The sequence below is a fragment of the Papio anubis genome, chromosome 1, assembly GCF_008728515.1.
Source record: "Papio anubis isolate 15944 chromosome 1, Panubis1.0, whole genome shotgun sequence".
Lineage (NCBI taxonomy): Eukaryota > Metazoa > Chordata > Mammalia > Primates > Cercopithecidae > Papio > Papio anubis.
Genome location: NC_044976.1, coordinates 45656325 through 45678896, shown reverse-complemented (window position 1 = coordinate 45678896; position 22572 = coordinate 45656325). Strand labels below are relative to the sequence as shown.

Here is a 22572-nt window from a genome sequence, read left to right as displayed (position 1 = left end):
ATATTTTGTAAATACATCTTTTCCAATACTTATAGGTGTAAATACAATAAGTATATCAAATCTGTGATTTTACAGAAATAATGAGGCTCAGTAAAAAAAACGAGTTAATTTAAAGAAAGAGAGTAAGTAAACAATATTACGTGCAAGTAGCTCTGAAGATAGGTGTAAGTGGTTCATAAAGATTGAGAAATAGGCTGGGCAAAGTGGCTCACGCCTATAATGTCTGCACTTTGGGAGGTCAAGGCAGGTGGACTGCTTGATGCCAGGAGTTTGAGACCAGCCTGGTCAACATGATGAAGCCCCATCTTTAAAAAAAATACAAAAATTAGCCACATATGGTGGTGCACACCTGTAGTCCCAGCTACTCAGGAAGCTGAGGTGGGAGGATCACCTGAGCCCAGGGACGTTGAGGCTGCAGTGAGCCATGATTGTGTCACTGTACTCCAGCCTGTGCAACAAAATGACACTCTGTCTCAAAAGAAAAAAAAAGATTCGGAAATATTTGATTTTTTTTTAAATACCTGCCTGATATTATAGATATTAAACATGTCTGATGCATCACCAATATAGTCTCTTAAATATTGCATTTAAGTATCAAAATCAGAGAACCTAGGGATTTGTATTTTATATATTATCTCATATTATTCAGAGCAGCAGTTTTCAACATACACACCCCACCCCACAGATCATATTCAGAACCTTAATATGTAAAACAAATCATTTCAGAGCCACCCTCCTTGAAAAAGCAGAACCCAGAATGTGCCCTTCCATCCCACCCATCCCCCAGTTTTTTGTCTTTCTGTCTTCCACCTACCTCTTCCTGGCATTTCTGAAGAAATATAATCTAAAAACTTAGTTCTAAGTAATTGTGTGTGTGTGTGTGTATATACATTTTTTTTTTTAAGCAAAGTCTCACTGTGTTGCCCAGGCTGGAATGCAGTAGCACAATCACAGCTCATTGCAGCATCGACCTCCTAGGCTCAAGTGATCTTCCACTTCTGCCTCCAAGTAGATGGGACTATAGGCACACCACCACACCTGGCTAATTTTTTTGTATTTTTTTTTGTAGAGACAGGATTTCTCCATGTTGCCCAGGCTGGTCTCGAACTCCTGAGCTCAAGTGATCCTCCCGCCTCTGCCTCTCAAAGTGTTGAAATTGCAGGCATGAGCCATTGCACCTGGCCAATATGGCTATTCTTAACAAAGGTTTGGCAGAGTATTATTTTTAAAGTTGAATGTTTGTTTCAGTATCTTAAATTATTTAACCTCCAGGTGCTAGCTTGTTTTGGAATGCAGCTGGTGAGGATCAAGAGCCTGACTCTCAACTGAAGCAAGATGATACCAAAATTTCCAGTGAGGACATGAATTTTTCTGTTGATATTAATAATGAAGTCACAAGTCTTCCAGGTAGTGCATCTTCATTAAAAGCAGTTGATATTCCCAGTTTTGAAGAGAGCAACATTGCTGTGGAAGAAGAATTTAACCAGCCACTTTCTGTATCCAAGTAAGGTCTCTTTGATTTAGTCTTTTATCCTACTTTGAAAAAAAAATTTTAATAGACAAATAATAATTGTATATATTTGTGGGGCACAATGTTTAGATGCATGTTTACAGTGTGGAATGATTAAATCAGACCAACAAATCTGTCACTTCACATACTTAACTGTTTCTGTGGTAAAAACATTTCAAATCTACTATTAGCAATTTTGAAATATACAATGCATTATTATTCATTACAGTTGCCGTTCTGTTCAGGTTTTTTTTTGTTTTTAATTCTAATTTCTTTGAAGTCTTCTAACTCAGAAATGATTTATTTTCTAACTGATGTTTTCATTTATGTCTTTACTTGATATGATTTCTACGTAACTGTCAACTGTGAGCCTTCTAGAACCATTTCCAGATGTCAGTCATTGGGTATATTAACAGTCTGCATCAATCAGAAATCGGAAGAAAACTTCAAAAATACACAAAATTGGACTCCAGCCTGGGTGACAGAGCGAGACTCCGTCTCAAAAAAAAAAAAAAAAAATACACAAGCTCAGGCCTCACCCTAGAGTTTCTGATAATATTAGGTTCCAGATAGAGATGGAGAAATTTTTTTTTTTTTGATGGAGGCTCTCTCTGTTGCCCAGGCTGGAGTGCGGTGGCGCGATCTTGGCTCACTGCAAGCTCCGCCTCCCGGGTTCACACCATTCTCCTGCCTCAGCCTCCCGAGTAGCTGGGACTACAGGTGCCCGCCACCAAGCCCAGCTAATTTTGTTTTTGTATTTTTAGTAGATACGGGGTTTCACTGTGTTAGCCAGTATGGTCTCGATCTCCTGACCTCGTGATCTGCCCACCTCCGCCTCCCAAAGTGCTGGGATTACAGGCGTGAGCCACCACACCCAGCCAAGAAATTTCTTTTCTTTATTTTATTTTATTTAGGTATTTATTTTTGAGATGGAGTTTCGCTCTTGTTGCTCAGGCTGGAGTGCAATGGTGCGATCTTGGCTCACTGCAATCCCCGCCTCCTGGGTTCAAGTGATTTTTCTGCCTCAACCTCCTGAGTAGCTGGGATTACAGGTGCCTGCCACCACACTGGGCTAATTTTGTTTGTATTTTTAGTAGAGATGGAGTTTCCCATGTTGGCCAGGCTGGTCGTGAACTCCTGACCTCAGGTGATCCACTAACCTTGGCCTCCTAAAGTGCTGGGATTACAGGCATGAGCCACTGTGCCCGGCCTATTTTATTTTATTTATTTTTTGAGACAGAGTCACCCAAGCTGGAGTGCAATGGCACTGTCTTGGCTCACTACAACCTCTGCCTCCCAGGTTCAAGCCATTCTTGAGCCTCAGCCTCCCAAACAGCTGGGATTACAGGCGTATGCCACCACACCCAGCTAGTTTTTGTATTTTTGGTAGAGATGGGGCTTCCCATATTGGCCAGGCTGATCTCGAACTCCTGACCTCAGGTGATCCACCTGCCTCAGCCTTCCAAAGTGCTGGGATTACAGGCATGAGCCACTGTGAGATGGGGAAATTTCTAAAGATTCTCCATATTGCAATTATATATAAAAGAGTCTATTTTTGAGAGATAGAACCTGAATATTTGTATATGAAATGTTATCTGAGATTTGCTTCAAATTAATTCTGTGAGAGAACGAAATGGCTAGGAGTATAAATGAAATAAGATAGACTATTTGTTGGTAATTTTTGAAGTTGATTGTATGTGGTGATTTGTAAAATAATTCTCTCGTGTTTGAAATTTTTCATTATGAAATTTTCCATTAAATAAGTATTCTAGACCAGGCTCAATGACTCATGCTTGTAATCCCAGCACTTTGGGAAGCTGAGGCAGGTGGATCACCTGAGGTCAGGAGTTTGAGACCAGCCTGGCCAACATGGGAAACCCCATCTCTACTAAAAACACAAACATTAACTGGGCATGGTGGTGCACACATGTAGTCCCAAGTACTTGGTAGGCTGAGGCAGGAGAATCACTGGAACCCAGGAGGTGGAGGTTGCAGTGAACCGAGATTGCACCACTGCACTCCAGCCTGGGTGACAGAGCAATACTAAGTCTCAAAACAAAACAAAAAACGGATTCTAAAGTAATTTTTTTTTTTTTCTATACTCTGTCTGTCTCCCAGGCTAGAATACAGTGGCGCAATCTCGGCTCACTGCAATCTCAGCCTCCCAAGTAGCTGGGACTACAGACGCAGGCCACTACACCTGGCTAATTTCTGTATTTTTAGTAGAGACAGGGTTTCGCCACGTTAGCCAGGGTGGTCTTGAACTCCTGACCTCAGGTGAGCCACCTGCCTTAGCCTTTCAAATTGTTGGGATTACTGGTGTGAGCCACTGCACCCAGCCTAAAGTGGTTTATATCCTCAGCAAATTTGGAAACAAACTCAGCAAATATTATTTGAGTTTCTGGTATGTGCTACCACAAAACTAGACACTAAATATCAAATACTAGGTTAGGCAAAGCTCCTCACTTTATGGAATTTAACCACATGAGCTGCAAATAACATAATTTCATATAGTGACAACTGCTCTGACAAAGTAAACTGGAACGATCAAGTGCAGTGTAACTGGGATGGTAGCCTGGGTACAAGGTGCTATATTAAGTAGAGTGCTGAAAGAAACCATCTCTGAGGGGGTGACATTTGAGTAGTGACCTGAATGATGAGAAAGGGCCAGTCATGATAATATCTGGGGATGAGTATTCCAGGTGGACGAAACAGCAAGTGTAATGGCAAGTGTGAGCTTAAAAGTTACAGAAGTAAGCATGAAAGCCAGTGTGGCTGGACATAGTGATTGAGAGGGAGAGTACAGGAAATGAAGTCTGAGATACAGATAGAAGCCAAATTATGTGGGGCTTTGTACAATATAGAAAAGAATTTTGAATTTATTCCATGCTCATTAAAGCCAGTGGAGGATTTTAGATAAGGGAGTGTTATGATCTGATTTTCATTTTCGAAGGCCATTCTAATTGTTTCTTGGAGAACCGAAGGATGTTAAGAGTGGAAGCGAGGATACTAACTGGTTAATAGACTAAAGACAAAGTGAGATGAAGGTGCCTTGGACTTGTGGAATTCGTGGAAGGGATCAGGTGTAGGATAAATTTTGAAGGTAAAAGAAAAATGTAGGTATAAAACATCCCAGGATAATAGCACATGAAACAGTTTAAAGAGATTAATTTGGAATTTGAGAGCAGGCTAGGCAAAATAGTGAGACCCTGTCTATAAAAAAATATTTTAACTTAGCTGGGTGTGGTGGTATGTGCCTATAGTAGTTCCACCTACTCAGGAGGCTGAAACAGGAGGGTTTGAGGCCAGAAGTTTGAGGTTGCAGTGATCTATGGTAAGTGCCATTGTACTCCGGCTTAAATAACAGAGTGAGACTCCATTTCTAAAAAAAAAAAGGTGAACTGGTGAGGTGGCATGGGGCGGGCAGTAGATTACTTTTTAGAGATTATAAGCCTTGTGATATTTGACATTTTAAATCATTGTTATTACAATCATGGTTAAAATAGTAAACATGTCCCTTCAGAAAACTACAGAGAAACATCTCCTTTTAGTATAGTATATGTTTTAATTATAAGATTCAATTAAGCACTCATTGTATGTGCCACAGTATACAGAAAAGCTCTTTTGTGTATGTTAGATTGAGTTCCTACAGGGTAAGGATCATAGTAATTTCCATATTTTTAGAATTTGCTGGGCTTGGTGGCTCATGCCTGTAATCTTGGCACTTTAGGAGGCCAAAGTGAACCAATTGCTTGAGCTAAGATATTTGAGACCAGCCTGGGTAACATGGCAAAACCCTGTCTCTACCAAGATTACGAAAATTAGCCCTTGGTCCCAGCTATTCCGGAGGCTAAGGTGGGAGGATTGCTGGAGCCTGGGAAGTTGAATCTGTAGTGAGCTGTGATCACGCCACTGCACTCCAGCCTGGGTGACAGAGAGAGACTGGTTTTTTTTTTTTTTTTGAAACAGAGTCTTGCTCTGTCATCCAGGCTGGAGTGCAGTGGTGCAATCTCGACTCACTGCACCCTCCGCCTCCTGGGTACAAGCGATTCTCCTACCTCAGCCTGCCAAGTAGCTAGGATTACAGACACCTGCCACCACGCCCGACTAATTTTTGTATTTTTAGTAGAGACAGGGTTTCTGCATGTTGGCCAGGCTGGTTTCCAACTCCTGACCCCAAATGATCCGCCCACCTCAGCCTCCCAAAGTGCTGGGATTAAAGGTGTGAGCCACCATCCCCGGCCAACTCTGTTTCAAAAAAAATAATTAATTAAAAAAAACTACAGTTTGACTGAGTATCTGGTTCCCCATGGGGTGAGCCCCAAACTAGGTCTGCAGTTTATTTAGAATAATTATAGAAACTGAGGACAAAGAGGAGCAAACCATGGGATCTTTACTTATTCTCCTTGACTTAACTCTGTAAACTCAGACTACTTCCTAGAATAATGGGGGTTTTCAGATTGGAATTTTTAAAAATATCCAATCTGTTGCGGTGTTTTGTTTTGTTTTTGAGATAGAGTGTTGCTCTGTCACTCAGGCTGGAGTGCCGTGGTGTGATCTTGGTTCACTGCAACCTCCACCTCCTGGGTTCCAGAGATCCTTCTGCCTCAGCCTCTCAAGGAGCTGGGATTACAAGTGTATGCCACCACACCCAGCTAATTTTTGTATTTTTAGTGAACATGGTGTTTCACCATGTTGACCAGGCTGGTCTCGAACTCCTGACCTCAAGTTATCCACTTGCCTCGGCCTCCCAAAGTGCTGGAATTACAGGTGTGAGCCACCATGCCCTTGTTCTGCCCTTTTTTTTTTTTTTTTTTTTTTTAACTTTAGAAACAGATCTGAGTTAATGGATAGAATGAAGTTAATTGCTTTTTCAGAGCAATTAATTAACTGATCCCACCACATAACTAGATGTAAATCTAATCTTTGTTCAGCATCGATTTGGGTTGTTGATTTGGAATAAATACTTTCTCCAGTGTTATCTATGGTGGTTTTGGTGCTTCTCTGGGATCCTTCTCGCACATTTGGTCTGATTCGTGCTCTGGTTCCCACTGCTGAGTATTCACAGATGAAACCCAACTCTGGGGCTTCCAGTCCCCCTTAGATGTCTTGTTGGATCAGTGTTTCTGATGTTGAAGCAGTCTGTGAAAGATAAATTTATTTGCCTTGCAGCTTAATTGGTTATTGATTACCTTTTCCCAGCAGTGAGTAGTGGTATGTAGTATTTATAGAGACTTTCTTTTAAAATGATCCATATTTTTCTTTAGAAGCTGTGCTTTGGACATACCTAATAATACTTGGCATATTAGAAGCATTTTAAATTTTTTATTTAATCTTTTGTTGAGATTTGGCATTTTTATTTATTTCTTTTTCTTCCCCCTAAAGAGCGTAGACATTTATTTATTTATTTTGACTTATAAACAACAGAAATTTATTTCTCATTGTTCTGAGGGCTGGAAACTCCAAGATTGAGACACCAGCAGATGTAATGTCTTGTAAGGGCCCATTTCCTGGTTCATAGTTGATGCCTCTTCGTTGTGTCCTCACATGGTGAAAGGAGCTATCTAGCGCTTGGTGTTATTTTATTAAGGACCCTTATAATCTTTAATGTTTTGGATTTGTTCTTTTTCAGTTTTGGTTTTCGCTTCCTAGGTTAGACACCAAGACAGATATTTTTAAATCCTTGAGGCCAGGTGCAGTGGCTCACGCCTGTAATCCCAGCACTTGGAGAGGTCAAGGCAGGCAGATCACCTGAGGTCAGGAGTTTGAGACCAGCCTGTCCAACATGGTGAAACCCCATCTCTACTAAAAATACAAAAACTAGCCAGCCATGATGGCACATGCCTGTAATCCCAGCTACTCAGGAGGCTGAGGCAGGAGAATCGCCTGAACCTGGGAGGCGGAGGTTACGGTGAGCCGAGATCACGCCACTACACTCCAGCCTGGTTGACACGGTGAGACTCCGTCTCAAAAAAAATAAAAATAAAAATAAAAAACTTGAAATGAACAAATAACATATCTAAAATACTTAAATGCTCTAAAAATTTCCACTGCCATCAAGTTCAGGAGAAGTCAACAGCTTGTTTTCCAGGCTTCAAAGAAAGTTGTCTTAAATATAAGTAACACAAGTTAAAAAGTACCATGGTTTCGTTTATATGCAGCCTGTTAAAATGGAGTGTTTTCATTTTTGTTTCTTATAGAAACAGGACCTTGCTCTGATGCATAGGCTGAGTACATGGTACAATCATAGCTCACTGCAGCCTCGAATTCCTGGGCTAAGTGATTCTCTTGCTCAGCCTCCTGAGCAGCTAGGATTGCAGGTGCATGGTGCCACACTCAGCTAATTAAAACAAAGTTTTTGTGAAAGTGGGGTCTCCATGTGTTCCCCAGTCTGATCTTGAACTTCTCACCTCAAACGTCTCTTGCCTTGCTCTCCCAAAACACAGATTACAGGCATGAGCCACTGCACCTGGCTAAGATGGGATGTTTATGTAGCATAACTAAGAGCTAAAAATACAAACCAGATGCTGCTTGAGTCTTAACCCTTTCTTGTAAAGTTACTACATTTCAATTATATGTTAAAGGTACCTCAGTGACTAACACATTATATGTCCTTCCCAGCAGCTCTTCTCTAGTTGTGAGAAAAGAACCTGATGTACCTGTGTTCTTTCCAAATGGCCAGCTGGCAGAAAGTATAAGCATGTGTTTACAGACTGGACCAACAGGGGGTGCCAGTAACAATTCTGAAACATCAGAGGAACCAAAAATTGAGCAAGTAATGCAACCCTTGCCTCATCAACCATCAGATAACCAGAAAATTTACCAGGATTTATTGGTAAGAAAATGTAGATCATTTCATCTTTTTGAGAAGGTTATTTAGTATAGGATATACTAGTTAAGCTTTTCCTAGGTTTAAACTGATGGAGACCTTAACATAAAAAGATTTTTGCCTAATTAACAATGTAGCATTTCTTTTAGCTTTTCATAAATTATAACTCAAATTCAGTAATTTACGGTAAACATACTTAAGTACTTAGAAAAACACAGCTTTATTTTTAAAGTATAAATATTGATATGCCTAATTCAAACCAAAATTAGTATTAGAAAATAAGCAAGTTTCTTGGAAATTTGAAAATTGGAAAGTAGTGGGATGTTTATGATAATATTTACTGATTTTAGTTTAGGTAAGCCAATGTTTATTAAATACTTAGCTTAGTCTAAGACAGTAGGCTCAGTGAAATCGATAATATAAAGGTGAATATGACACTCTGTGCCCTTGAGAGCCTGGGGGAAACAACAGCATATGCAGACTAGTAAACAATTATAAGACAGGCTGTTGAGGAGTAGTAGTGTAAAGCAAAGAACACAGAATAAAAGGGATAATTCTGATTGGAGGAACTAGTCTTATAAAACTTAAAATGTGATCTGGGACTTAAAAGATAGAGAAACCCTGACTGTTACTTTCATACAAATTGTAGAACATTTGATTTGTCCATTTGTGAGAAGGCTAATTAAACATACTGCACAGGGCCCTATGTATTCATCAATGAACACTTATTTGTTATTTGCTTGCTAGGTCCTAGACTGGTGCTAGCAGCTTGTATGCTCAGGGAATGAAATATGCAGAAATAGTATCACAGGTCATTCTTTTAGAAAGTGAGAAGAAAAGGAGCCTAATTCTGTGAATATCATAAAGGCCTAATTTATAACTGAAACATATTATCACTTTTCAAATGAAAGCATTATTTAAAAGTTCTTTATAAAAAATTTAGCATAAATCTTCGAAAATACTTGGAGAATTACTCAAAAGAGGTTTTTTTGTTTGTTTGTTTTTTGAGACAGGGTCTTGCTGTGTCGCCCAGGCTGGAGTGCAGTGACATGATCCGCTCACTGTAACCTCTGCCTCCCGGGTTCAAGCGATTCTCGTGCCTTCCAGGTAGCTGGAACTAACAGGCACCTGCTACCACACCTGGCTTTTTTTTTTTTTTTTCTTTTGAGACAGAGTCTCATTCTGTTGCCCAGGCTGGAGTGCAGTGACATGATCTCAGCTCACTGCAGCTTATCCCTCCCAGGTTCAAGTGATTCTCCTGCCTCGGCCTTTCAAGAGGCTGGGACCACAGGTGCACGCCACCACACCCGGCTAATTTTTGTATTTTTAGCAGAGACAGGGTTTCACTATGTTGGTCAGGCTGGTCTTGAACTCCTGGCCCGCCTTGGCCTCCCAAAGTGCTGGGATTACAGGTTTGAGCCATGCGCCTGTACTCAAATGATTTTTAAATATGATGGTTTTTATTTTTATTTATTTATTTTCTTTTTTTTTTTTTTTTTAAAAAAAACAAAGTCTGTCTGTCACCCAGGCTGGAGTACAGTGGCAGTGGCGCCATCTCAGCTCTCTGCAACCTGGGCCTTCTGAGTTCAAGTGATTCCCATGCCTCAGCCTCCCGAATAGCTGGGACCGCAGGCACATGCCACCACACCTGGCTAATTTTTGTATTTTTGTTAGAGACAGGGTTTCACCATGTTGGCTAGGCTGGTCTTGAACTCCTGACCTAAAGTGATCTGCCCACCTTGGCCTCCCAAAGGACTGGGATTACAGGTGTGAGCCACCGTGCCCAGCCTATGTTGGTTTTTGAGTGAATGAAGTCTGAACAAACATTCTGTTTTCTCTAGGGTCTGATGAAATTGTTCATTAGGATGTGCTTCTATAAAAACTCCATAATACCTGCAAATAATACATAATACCTGCCTACTTGATACTTTGTGGAATTTGACAAGATACTGATTTTCCCTGGCCTTATTGTATCATTAAGGTCTTATTGTAAAATTGTTTTTTAACTTTTTTTAAATTTTTCTTTTTTTTAGAGACAGAGTCTTACTTTGTCACGCAGCATATAGTGGCACAATCACGGCTAACTGCAGCCTCAGCCTTGTGACTCAAGTGGTCCTCCTACTTCAACCTCCTTAGTAGCTGGAACTACAGGCGTGTGCCAGCATGCCCAGCTAATTTTTAGTTTTTTGTAGAGACAGGATCTCACTGTGTTGCCCAGGGTCTTGAACTCCTGGGCTCAAGCGATCCTCCTGCCTCGGCTTCCCAAAGTGCTGGGATTATAGGCGTGAACTACCACACCCAGCCCTAACATTGTTAATAGTGATTTTTCAAAAAAATTTTTTTTTTCTTTTTGTCAGGGTCAAGTAAACCACCTATTGAGTAGTTCCTCCAAGGAAACTGAGCAGCCATCTACCAAAGCAGTAATTATCAGTCATGAATGCACCAGAACCCAAAACGTTTACCATACAAAGAAAAACACACATCATTCAAGACTGGTGGACAAAGATTGTGTTCTTAATGCAACTCTTAAGCAACTAAGAAGCCTTGGAGTAAAAATTGATTCTCCCACTAAAGTGAAGAAAAATGCACATAACGTGGATCACGCCAGGTAACTTTTACAATTTTGTTTTAAAGGGAGAATAAATTTTATTTTTAAAAAATGTTTATTTATTTTTGCCCATCATTGGCTAGATGTATTGTGGCAATCTCATCAGAAAAGTTATGTTTGTGCCTCAATTCAGTTGATTCACCATTTATTCAGGGCCTACCATATGCATGATGAATAAGAGATTCTTCATTTTTGTGGGAGAGAGGGTTACATACATAAGTAATTTGAGAGATATTATGGGATGACTCCTGGCTGGATAGGCCAACAAAATAGGAGACTTGAGGAAAGAGAAAGGAGTTTCGCTTCGTAGCATCTGAAAAGTCTTTCTGGAGGTGATAAGGTCTGTGCCAGCTACTGGATGTACAGTTACACAATCGTGCTGTCTAAAAAACAAAACCATTTCTTTTTTCTAGGAATGTGCCCAACTGGTCATGTCCTTCTGTTCAGATTCCTTTCTACCAAAGACGACCTCAGCACATAACTTATTAAAAAAAAAATAAAGTCTGGAGATTACATTATTAAGGCTAGCATATTTTCTGTTAATTATTTTTTGTTTTCTAATTTAAAAAGTAATAAAAATTGATGGTTTTAAAAAACAAACAATACAGAAGAGAGTGTAAGATAAAATGCAAAAGCCACAACTCCCCACATTCCTGCCTGACTATTCCAAAGTTACTTCTCTTAGGCCAGGCAGGTGGATCACGAGGTCAGGAGTTTGAGACCAGCCTGGCCAAGATGGTGAAACCCTGTCTCTACTAAAAATACAAAAATTAGCTGGGCGCGGTGGCAGGAGCCTGTGATCCCAGCTACTCAGGAGACTGAGGCAGGAGAATCGCCTGAACCCGGGAGGTGGAGGTTGCAGTGAGCCGAGATCACGCCACTGTACTCTAGTCTGGACGACAGAGCAAGACTCAGTCTCAAAAAAAAAAAGGCCGGGCTCGGTGGCTCACACCTGTAATCCCCAGCACTTTGGGAGGCCGAAGTGGGCAGATCACGAGGTCAGGAGATCGAGACCATCCTGGCTAACACAGTGAAACCCTGTCTCTACTAAAAACACATAGCCAAGCTGGGTGCCAGGCACCTGTAGTCCCAGCTACTTGGGAGGCTGAGGCAGGAAAATGGCATGAACCCCGGAGGCGGAGCTTGCAGTGAGTCGAGACTGCGCCACTGCACCCAGCCTGGGCGACAGAGCAAGACTGTCTCACAAAAATTTTTAAAAAGTTACTTCTCTTAAACATTTCTTTTGTATTGTAGAAATGTTCCATGCATGTTCACATATATGTGTATGTGATAAACTTTGTGATTTGATTTTTTTGTTTTAATTTTGAGACAGTCTCACTGTGTCACCCAGACTGGAGTGCAGTGGCGTGATCACAGCTCACTTCAGCCTCAACCTCCTGGACTCAAGTGATCCTCCCATCTCAGCCTTTTGAGTAGCTGGCACTACAGGCATGCACCACCACTTGGCTAATTTTTTATATTTTGCAGAGATGGAGTCTTGCTGTTTTGCCCAGTCTGGTCTCAAACAAACTCCTAGACTCAAGCAATCTTCCCACCTTGGCCTCCCAAAGTGCTAGGATTACAGCCGTGAGCCACTGCACCTGGTCTGTTTTTGTGTTTTTGTTTTTGTTTTAAACATGGTATTATAATATCTTGGATACTTTTCCTTATAGGGATATACAGTTCTTTCTCATGTATTTAAACAGATGCATAATATTCTTTTGTACCCTTGTACTAGAATATATTGAATCCCAGTGCTCTATTAATGGACCTTTAAGCCAAATCTCTTATTTGTTATTTCAAACAATCCTAAGTGAACATCATTCTACAGGTACAAGTATCTTTGTAAGATAAATTCCTGAATAGTCTTAGTAGATACTAGTACCATTGCTCACCAAATAGTTGTACCAGTTTATATTCCTGCCAATAGTGTAGAAGAGCGAGGCTAGCATTTTTGGAGTTTTTTATCCATGTTGTAAGATAGAGGCTATGTATCCTAACCCTTCCCCTCTTGTCAGAACTGCGAACGAACTTGTCACGTTAGTTGCAGTTTCTTACTATTTTAAATGTTGCTATGATGATCTTTTGCAAATATTGCTTTTCAGTTTTAGAATAGAATCTTGGAAATGGAAAGACTAAGGTAAAATGATACAAAAATTTTAAAGCCGTTGCTAAGTTGCTTTCTGAAAGAGTAAGTATTATTACCAGCTACATGTATACATGTATGCCAGCTACCATTTCACCAATACATTAACTTCAACAAATGCATACTGAGTTTCTACTGTGAGCCAGCTTATAAGAGATATCATAATACACAAAATAACCTGGTAAAGAAAGACATCTTTGTTCTCATAGAGTTTACAGTTCAGTGGGGAAGACACAGATAGTCAATATCTTTTATACCTGCTGTGAAATGGAAGGATAGAGAATGCCATGGAATCACATAGGAGAGGTAGCTAACTTTAAGAGTATTTTCATACTGTGTTGTAATTACATCAAAATGGTCCCTTTTAAAGATCTGTACTAATTAAGACCAAAAATACCTTAAAGTTTTAAAAGTTATATTTTATTATTGATGCAATTTCTGTATATTTAAATTTTTTTTTTTTTAGTTTTTAAAAATAGGATCTTGCTCTGTCACCCAGGCCTGTCACCCTGGAATACAATGGAATACAATGGTACAATCATAATTTAGATAACCTCAAACTCCTGGGCTCAAGCCAATCCTCCTGCCTCAGCTTTTTGAGTAACTGGGACCAGAGGCATGTGCCATCATCTCTATGTCATTTTGATTAAATATGAAACTGTACTGCAATAGTTTCTCCAACATAAGAGTCAAATTTTGTTTCCCAGTTATCTTAGGCTTACGTCTGGAATGTCCTCCCAGCCTATCTGAGGCCTACCTGATTAATTCGCATTGTTTCAGTTTGACTTAAACTTAGTTTTTGAGTATAATGGCCTACCACTCTCTACCAAGTTCCAGCCTACTTGCCATTGGCACTTGCAAGACTCCTTGATGTTACTTTTATCTGAGATGCTCTTTTTTACCTTTCTCCTTGCCAAAATCCTTCTTATCTTTCAAAGCTGAACTCAGATGTCACCTCTTTGGACCTCTCAGAGTGTATTGATGTTTTGTACTCTTTTTTTTTTTTTGAGATGGAGTTTCTTTTGTATTGCCCAGGCTGGAGTGCAATGGCGTGATCTCGGCTCACCACAACCTTCGCCTCCCGGGTTCAAGCAATTCTTCTTCCTCAGCCTTCCTGAGTAGCTGGGATTACAGGCATGTGCCACCATGCCCGGCTAATTTTGTACTTTTAGTCGAGACAGGGTTTCTCCATGTTGGTCAGGCTGGTCTTGAACTCCCAACCTCAGATGATCCACCTGCCTCGGCCTCCGAAAGTGCTGGGATTACGTGTGTGAGCCACTGCACCTGGCCGATGTTTTGTACTCTTAAATTACCTTGTTCTCAGTAAATTGTAGCATGTACTTGTGACAGCATTTTCAGCAAGTTTTTTTTGTTTTTTTGTTTTTTTTGAGACAGAGTCTCACTCTGTCACCCAGGCTGGAGTGCAGTGGCATGATCTTGGCTCACTGCAACCTCTGCCTCCCAGGTTCAAGCAGTTCTTCTGCCTTAGCCTTCCTCCCGAGTAGCTGGGACTACAGGTGCGCACCACCACGCCCGGCTAATTTTTGTATTTTTAGTAGAGATGGGATTTCACTATATTGGCCAGGCTGGTCTCGAACTCCTGACCTTGTGATCTGCCAGCCTCAGCCTCCCAAAGTGCTGGGATTACAGGCATGAGCCACCACATCCGGCGAAGATTTTGCATAGTTCTAAATCCTCATTGCCTCTACCACTAACTTAGTGGGCCTTCAATGAGTCATTTGCTGAACAAACAACATTCCTCCTACTTAGGTCATCACTGAAGCGTACAGTGAAGGTTCATTTTTAGTGTCTTTGTAGTATTTACTGTCAGTATTTAAGACCTTATATTGTTATCTTTTTAACGTGTGTAGGTATAATATAACTGGTATACTAAAAGTTTATAAGGCAGTTGTTTAGAATTTAAGACACATTTTTCTTTTTTCTTTTTTTTTTTTTTAAATTTATTTATTATTATTATACTGTAAGTTGTAGGGTACATGTGCATAACGTGCAGGTTTGTTACATATGTATACTTGTGCCTTGTTGGTGTGCTGCACCCATCAACTCGTCATTTACATCAGGTATAACTCCCAATGCAATCCCTCCCCCCTCCCCCCTCCCCATGATAGGCCCCGGTGTGTGATGTTCCCTTTCCTGAGTCCAAGTGATCTCATTGTTCAGTTCCCACCTATGAGTGAGAACATGCGGTGTTTGGTTTTCTGTTCTTGTGATAGTTTGCTAAGAATGATGGATTCCAGCTGCATCCATGTCCCTACAAAGGACACAAACTCATCCTTTTTTATGGCTGCATAGTATTCCATGGTGTATATGTGCCACATTTTCTTAATCCAATCTGTCACTGATGGACATTTGGGTTGATTCCAAGTCTTTGCTATTGTGAATAGTGCTGCAATAAACATACGTGTGCATGAAGACACATTTTTCTATAGAAACTATTACAAATTATAGGTTAAATATTCTAGGAAACTAATCCTTATAATCCATACTGTTCCTCTAGCTCTGTAAACCAGACATCTTTCATCATTCTATTGATGTGAAAACTCATTTCATGTTCTAATTCTGGACTCCAGGAGCACATCATTCCACCAGAAGAGTGGCTAAGGCAGAGGAAAGAAGACCTGCTTTCTATTTTCCTGTTAATAGAATCCCGCAGAGATTAAGAGAGTCTAAAGGCAGGAAGGCAGGGAAAGAGGGTGCCAGACAAACCTAGAAATTGTGCAGGAAATGGAGATTGTGGGTTCGAGGTCTAGAAGCAACCTCTACACATAGGTTCCCAATTGGAGCGACTTTTTGAATTCAAAACCTGTCTCAAGCAGTCTCTCTAGTTGCTTCTTTTCCTTGCTTCCTGGCTATCTGGTTAGTAGTTGAAAAACTCTGTTTAGGATAAGTAGTAGATAACTAATCTGGATTCAAATAGGATCATGTATCAAAGTTGATTTTTTTTTTTTTTTTTTGAGAGACAGGGTCTCGCTCTATTGCCCAGGCTGGAGTGCAGTGGCACAATCATGGCTCACTGCAGCCTCAATCTCCTGGGCTCAAGTGATCCTCCCACCTTAGCTTCCTGAGTAACTGGGACTACAGGTGTGCAGCAGCACACCCGACTTATTTTTATTTGTAGAGATGGCAGTCTTGATTTTCATCTGAGTTGGAATAATTTTAGAGCTTCCCATAAATTGTTGGCATGTGGCTCTCTTACTCAGATTTATTCATGGACTTTCATCATTCCTTGTAGCTGCACATCTAATGAGATTTTAACATAGGAATATATTTGTGCTTAGGTTTTTAGGATTTGATTAGTGGAGCGGATTCCTTTTTGCTTTTCGTCTTAATTACCCTAGTGTTTATATGCTTTGGTTCTGAGTATTATTGATTTGTTTTTTTAGCGATGTGGTCTCTATTTTGCCTAGGCTGGCCCCTTGAACTCCTGGGCTCAAGCAATCCTCCTGCCTCAGGCTCCTGAGAAGCTAGGACTACAGGTGTGCATACCACTGTGCCTGTCTTGATTTGTTTTGCTATTAAAGTAATGATATCTTATTGCCCCTGCCCCACCCTCCAAATTGAAATTGGCTAGCTTGTGTCGGGCATCGAAACTTGAATAGCCTTCTAAACTGATATTAACTACTTTATGGATCTTTTAACCATTCTATAAAAGAAGCTCTGCTTAAAATTAGAGGCTGGGCATGGTGGCTCACGCCTGTAATCCTAGCACTTTGGGAGGATCACTGGAGCTCAGGAGTTCAAGACCAGCCTGAACAACATAGTGAGACCCCATCTTTACAAAAAGAAAAATTTGTGATTAGCTGGGCATGGTGGTATGCCCCTGTAGTCCCAGCTACTTGCGAGGCTTTAGTAGGAGGGTCACTTGAGTCTGGGAGGTCGATGCCACAGTGAGCCATTATTGCGACACTGCACTCCAGCCTTAGTGGCAGAGTGAGACCTTGTCTCAAAAAAAAAAAAGTTAATTAATTAAAAAAAAAACACCCAAATTAGATCTGCTTTCTTTAAATATTTAACATTTTGAATTAGAAGTTTTCTTTGCTTTTATCACATTATTTACATTAATATTATCTATAGACTGAGGAAATAGGCAAAGTAGAAAAAGACTTCCAAAAGTATTGTCACTATGAATGAAAGAATAATGTCTGGATAAATTAGTAGTATCTCTTTAATCTTATTAAAATAGTCTTCAAAGCATTAAATGCCAAGAAGGTTAAGGAAGAATTTCAAGGTTATAAAGACCAGCAGTATTGAGCACACTGTTCCATTGTTTGGTGATGGCATCACTGGTTTCAGGGAATTTTTTTTTTTTTTTGAGACAGAGTCTCACTGTCGCCTAGGCTGGAGTGCAGTGGCGCAGTCTCGGCTCACTGCAGCCTCCACCTCCTGGCTTCAACCGATTCTCCTGTCTCAGGCTACAGAGTAGCTGGATTACAGCGCCCGCCACCACACCTGGCTAATTTTTTTGTATTTTTGGTAGAATGGGGTTTCGCCATGTTGGCCAAGCTGGTCTCGAACTCCTGACTTCAGGTGATCTGCCCACCTCGGCCTCCCAAAGTGCTGGGATTACAGGCATAAGCCACCATGCCCAGCCTGGTTTCAGGGATTATTAATGGTTGGAAACAGTTTTTTGCAAATTTCAGGTGCTTATAAGAATGAAAATACAAAATGGTTGTTTGATTTTTGTGGGTCTGTGAATGCAAGCAGTGGCTAGCACATATAAAACAGCTGAATTTCTTCATGGGATGATGTAGAAAGCCATAGCATATTTGACTAGAATATAATGTTCACCACAACAAATAGTGCACAAAGGACTCTGATGGAAAAAATCCAAGTTACTGAATATAGTACAGTAAAACAGTGGTTACAGAGCCCCAGAGAGTAAGGCAGTCATGGTTTATCTCAGCTTGCTATGTACTATTTAGCTTGAGAAAATTAGCTCAAATCTCTATTCCTCAGCTTTCTCAACTGAGAATAAATATAACAATAGTACCTACTTCTTTTATTCATTCAACAAGTACTTACTGAGTGCCTACTACGTGTCCCAGGCATCAAAGATACTGCAGTGGGGGCCGGGGGAGCAGACAAAACTCTGCCCTCATTGGCTTTCATGAGGGTGCTAGACAGTAAATAAGAATCAAGCATTGATTGAATATGTAGATATGTGTATTCAATGTATAGACCACGGTAAGTGCCAAAAAGAAAACAGAAAAGTAGTGGAAAGGGAATGTAAGGTGTTGAAATGGAGAATAAAATAGAAATATTCAATAGGGAATACCTCCCTGAGAAAGGTTACTGTGAGGAATGTATATGAATAATGCATGTAAAGCATTTAGCAGAGTACCTGGCATATATAAGGACTCAATAATTAGCAGGCTGGGTGCAGTGGCTCACGCCTATAATCCCATCACTTTTGGGAGTTTGAGGAGGGAGGCTCGCTTGACCTCAGGAGTTTGAGACCAGCCTGAGTCTGTAATTGTGCCAGCATTAGCAAATGACATGCAGTTGCCACTGCACTCCAGACTGGGCAACAGAGCAAGACCCTGTCTCAAAAAAAAAAAAAAATAGCAGCTATTTATTATATATGTGATACTAAGGAAAAGGTAAGTCAGTTGACTTAACACTAATCAAAGTAAGTTGAAGATTATGACTAATGAAAAAAGTATTCGTGTATGTGTGTGTGTATAAGCCCATATCCAGAGACTGGTTGATGTTTTTTATTCATTGCAAATGGAATCTCCTCAACTATGAACAATTTAATTTTCTGAGCTACTTACCAAAGCTTGTACTGTTATATAATCAAATGTGTTTTGTGTTTGATTTTATTTTTATGTTTTACTTTACATTAAACATTAGCTGATCTCTTGTGCTGTTTGGGTTAATAGTCATAAATTAAATGACTCAGCTATGTTGAATGACTTTTACATTTGAGGCCTTGTATTTGTTGTTAAAACCATGACTGATATACAGATTTAGGAAAATTAATTTGTATTCCACTTTCAACCTGTAAATCATGGATTACCTTCTAGGCTATTATTTTTATCCCTTTTTTAATTTTTTATTTATTTTTTATTTTTTAAGAGACAGAGTCTTGTTCGGTTGCCCAGGCTGGAGTACAGTGGCATGATCATGGCTCACTGTAACTTTGAACTCTTGAGCTCACACAATCCTCCAGCTTCTTGAGTAGTTGGGACTATAAATGTGCACCACCATGCCTGGCCAATTTTTAAATTTTTTTGTAGAGACAAGATCTGGCTATATTGCCTAGGCTGATCTTGAACTCCTGGCTTTAAGCAATCCTCCCACCTCAGTGTCCCAGTCTGCTGGGATTACAGGCTTGGGCCACAGTACCCAGCCCATATCTATCCTTTGTGTATCTGGATCATCAAGACTTAGATGTCTGAGTACTTAGATAAAAGGACCATGAACTTAAAGCTGAAGATCTTTTGTTGCTTGTATAGAATGGAACGCATTGAGAACTAGGTATTACTTAGAATATGGTAAATGATGGTTTACTGCTTTGTGTCTTTCAGTGTGTTGGCATGCATCAGCCCAGAAGCAGTGATCTCTGGATTAAACTGCATGTCATTTGCTAATGTTGGCATGAGTGGCTTAAGCCCCAATGGTGTGGATTTGAGCATGGAGGCAAATGCTATAGCTCTGAAATATTTAAATGAAAATCAGCTGTCACAACTGTCTGTCACTCGATCAAACCAAAATAATTGTGACCCATTCAGCCTTCTCCATATTAATACAGACAAAAGCACAGTAGGGCTTAGTTTAATTTCACCAAACAACATGTCATTTGCAACCAAAAAATATATGAAGAGATATGGACTCCTACAAAGCAGTGACAATAGTGAAGATGAAGAGGAGCCTCCCGACAATGCAGATAGCAAGAGTGAACATTTATTGAATCAGAACCATACGTCCATACCTGAACAGCTTGGTGGTCAGAAAGAGCCTTCTAAGAATGACCATGAAATAATTAATTGTTCTAACTGTGAATCTGTGGGCACCAACGCAGATATGCCAGTATTAAGAAATATTACAAATGAAGTTTTGCAGACAAAAGCAAAACAGCAGTTGACTGAAAAGCCAGCTTTCTTATTAAAGAACCTTAAACCAAGTCCTGCAGTGAACCTTCGAACCGGGAAAGCAGAGTTCACTCAACATCTTGAGAAAGAAAATGAAAGGGACATTGCAATTTTTCCTGAAAGTCTGCAACCTTCTGAAACTCTAAAGCAGATGAATAGCATGAATTCAGTAGGCACCTTCTTAGATGTAAAACATCTCAGACAGTTACCAAAATTATTTTAACCTTTTAACTCCCTGCTCTTTTAATACAGGGACAGGGTGTCTCCTGAAGATACTTAGGGAAGCCAGAGAGCCTTGTGGTGGTTTGGGGATTTCCTGATCATTCTGGAGTCAGTCTGTTTCTTAGTAGCAGCCAACTGGGAAGAGTGACTTTTTCTGTGAGATGGCTGACTAGTGATAGGACTAAGTTCTCATTATTCAAATAGAGTTGTTCAACATCACTGAAACCTTTAAGAAAAACAAACCCTGAGATCAGTTATTCCTACAAATTTAAGTAGATAAATACTATCCAGCTCTGAGTCTCAACTGCTCTTTTATACTGTACTTTTTTAACTTTTTTTTTTCTTTTTTCTTTTTTTTTTTTTTTTTTTTGAGATGGAGTTTTGCTCTTGTAGCCCAGGTTGGAGTGCAGTGGCACGATCTTGGCTCACTGCAACCTCTGCCTCCTAGGTTCAAGTGATTTTCCTGCCTCAGCCTCCCAAGTAGCTGGATTATAGGCATGTGCCACAACGCCTGGCTAATTTTGTATTTTTAGTAGAGACGGATTTTCTCCATGTTGGTCAGGCTGGTCTCAAACTCCCGACCTCAGGTGATCCGCCCGCCTCGGCCTCCCAGAGTACTGGGATTACAGGTATGAGCTACTGCACCCAGCTATACTGTACATTTTAAGAAGTTCTAGCAAGTTTCATCTCTGCATTTATCCCATATTACTACAAGAACATAAGTTATCATGGTATTGGGTAAATTAGCGAAATCAGCCCTTTCTGAGTTTAAGGGAAAAGTTATTTTTGAAAATAGTAAAAATAACACTCTTTTATACAAGAGTATTTCCTCTTAATTAGGATGCATGTTTAGTGAACTCTGGAGATACAACTTTTTGCAGTGTGGTGGGTTGGTTTTAGTGTAACATCTTCAACATGTCACGCTGGCTATCAAAGAATAAGAAAATTATTGAGTATGAGTATGTTTTATAAACTTTCTGAGTTTTTCAAATGTCTTAATATTTTTTAATAGAACTTAATAAAAATGTCTAGATTGACTATTTTCCTTTGTTCTCTGTTATAGTTTATTCCCCACTTTTTAAAAAACTCTTAGCCTGCCCCCAAATTACAAAAATAATACAGAGTTCCCATATACTCTTCTTCCAGTGTCCTCCAGTGATAATATCATGCATAAGCATAGTAAATGAACAAAAGCAAGCAATTGACATTGGCTATAATGCTAATAACTGAACCACAGACCTCTCAGGTTTCACAAGTGTTTACACGCACTCATTTATTTACTTTTTGGTGTATAGCCGTATGAAATTTTACCTTTTTTTTTTTTTCAAGATGGAATCTTGCTCTGTTTCCCAGGATGCAGTACAGTGGCGTGATCTTGGCTTACGGCAGCCTCTGTCTCCTGGGTTCAAGTGATTCTTCTGCCTCAGCCTCCCGAGTAGCTTGGATTACAGGCATACACCACCACGCCTGGCTAATTTTTGTAGTTTTAGTAGAGACGGGGTTTCACCTTGTTGGCCAGACTGGTCTCTAACTCCTGACCTCGTGATCTGCCCACCTCAGCCTCCCAAAGTGCTGGTTATAGGCGTGAGCCACTGCGCCTGGCTGAAATTTTGTCTTTTATAGAATCACATAACTACTACCATAGTCAGCATACAGAACTATTCCATCACCACAAACTCCCTAGTGCTAGCCTTTTGAAACACGGTCTCTCCAACCCTAACCTCCAACAGCCAGTGATCTGTTCTCCACCACTAGAATGTTGGCATTTTAAGAATCTTTTATATAAAAGGAATCATACAGTGTGTACCTTTTTAAAATTGACTGTTTTCACTTGGCATGATGTCCTAAGATACATCCAAGTCTTTGAGTGTATCAGTTCTTTCCTAGCACATCCCCCACAACCTTTTTTAAAAGGTCTTAAATTGTTATATTTGAATATAGATGAAAGAGTCTTCATTGACTTGAAAGATAAAGCTTTTCTGATGAAGTTAAATTGAGATGTCGTTTCATATCAAAGTTGATATGTAAACTGGAAATACATAGACTTTGGATCCATTTTCAACCCAGCTGTGGCTTTCCAAGACAACCTGATACCGCTTTATAGTAGCAAGCCCAAGTATAGCAACATGGTGGCTCCCTACT

The 22572-nt window shown here is 40.1% G+C and overlaps 1 protein-coding gene across 4 annotated transcripts in view; it reads left to right on the top strand.

Moving 5' to 3' along the window:
- STIL (STIL centriolar assembly protein) overlaps positions 1–20814 on the top strand; it is an 80497-nt gene extending 59683 nt beyond the window's left edge. The window contains exons 14-17 of one of the 4 annotated variants that reach the window (XM_031668374.1): positions 1273–1504; positions 8132–8345; positions 10697–10947; positions 19645–20814. In XM_031668374.1, coding sequence (XP_031524234.1) covers positions 1273–1504; positions 8132–8345; positions 10697–10947; positions 19645–20431 — 1484 coding nt within the window. In that variant the 3' untranslated portion in view covers positions 20432–20814. Of the gene's footprint in view, positions 1–1272; positions 1505–8131; positions 8346–10696; positions 10948–11360; positions 11463–19644 lie in introns of those variants that run through there. The other 3 variants (XM_009208077.4, XM_021941332.2, XM_021941334.2) reach the window with 3 other exon arrangements.
- Positions 20815–22572: the final 1758 nt, after the last annotated feature.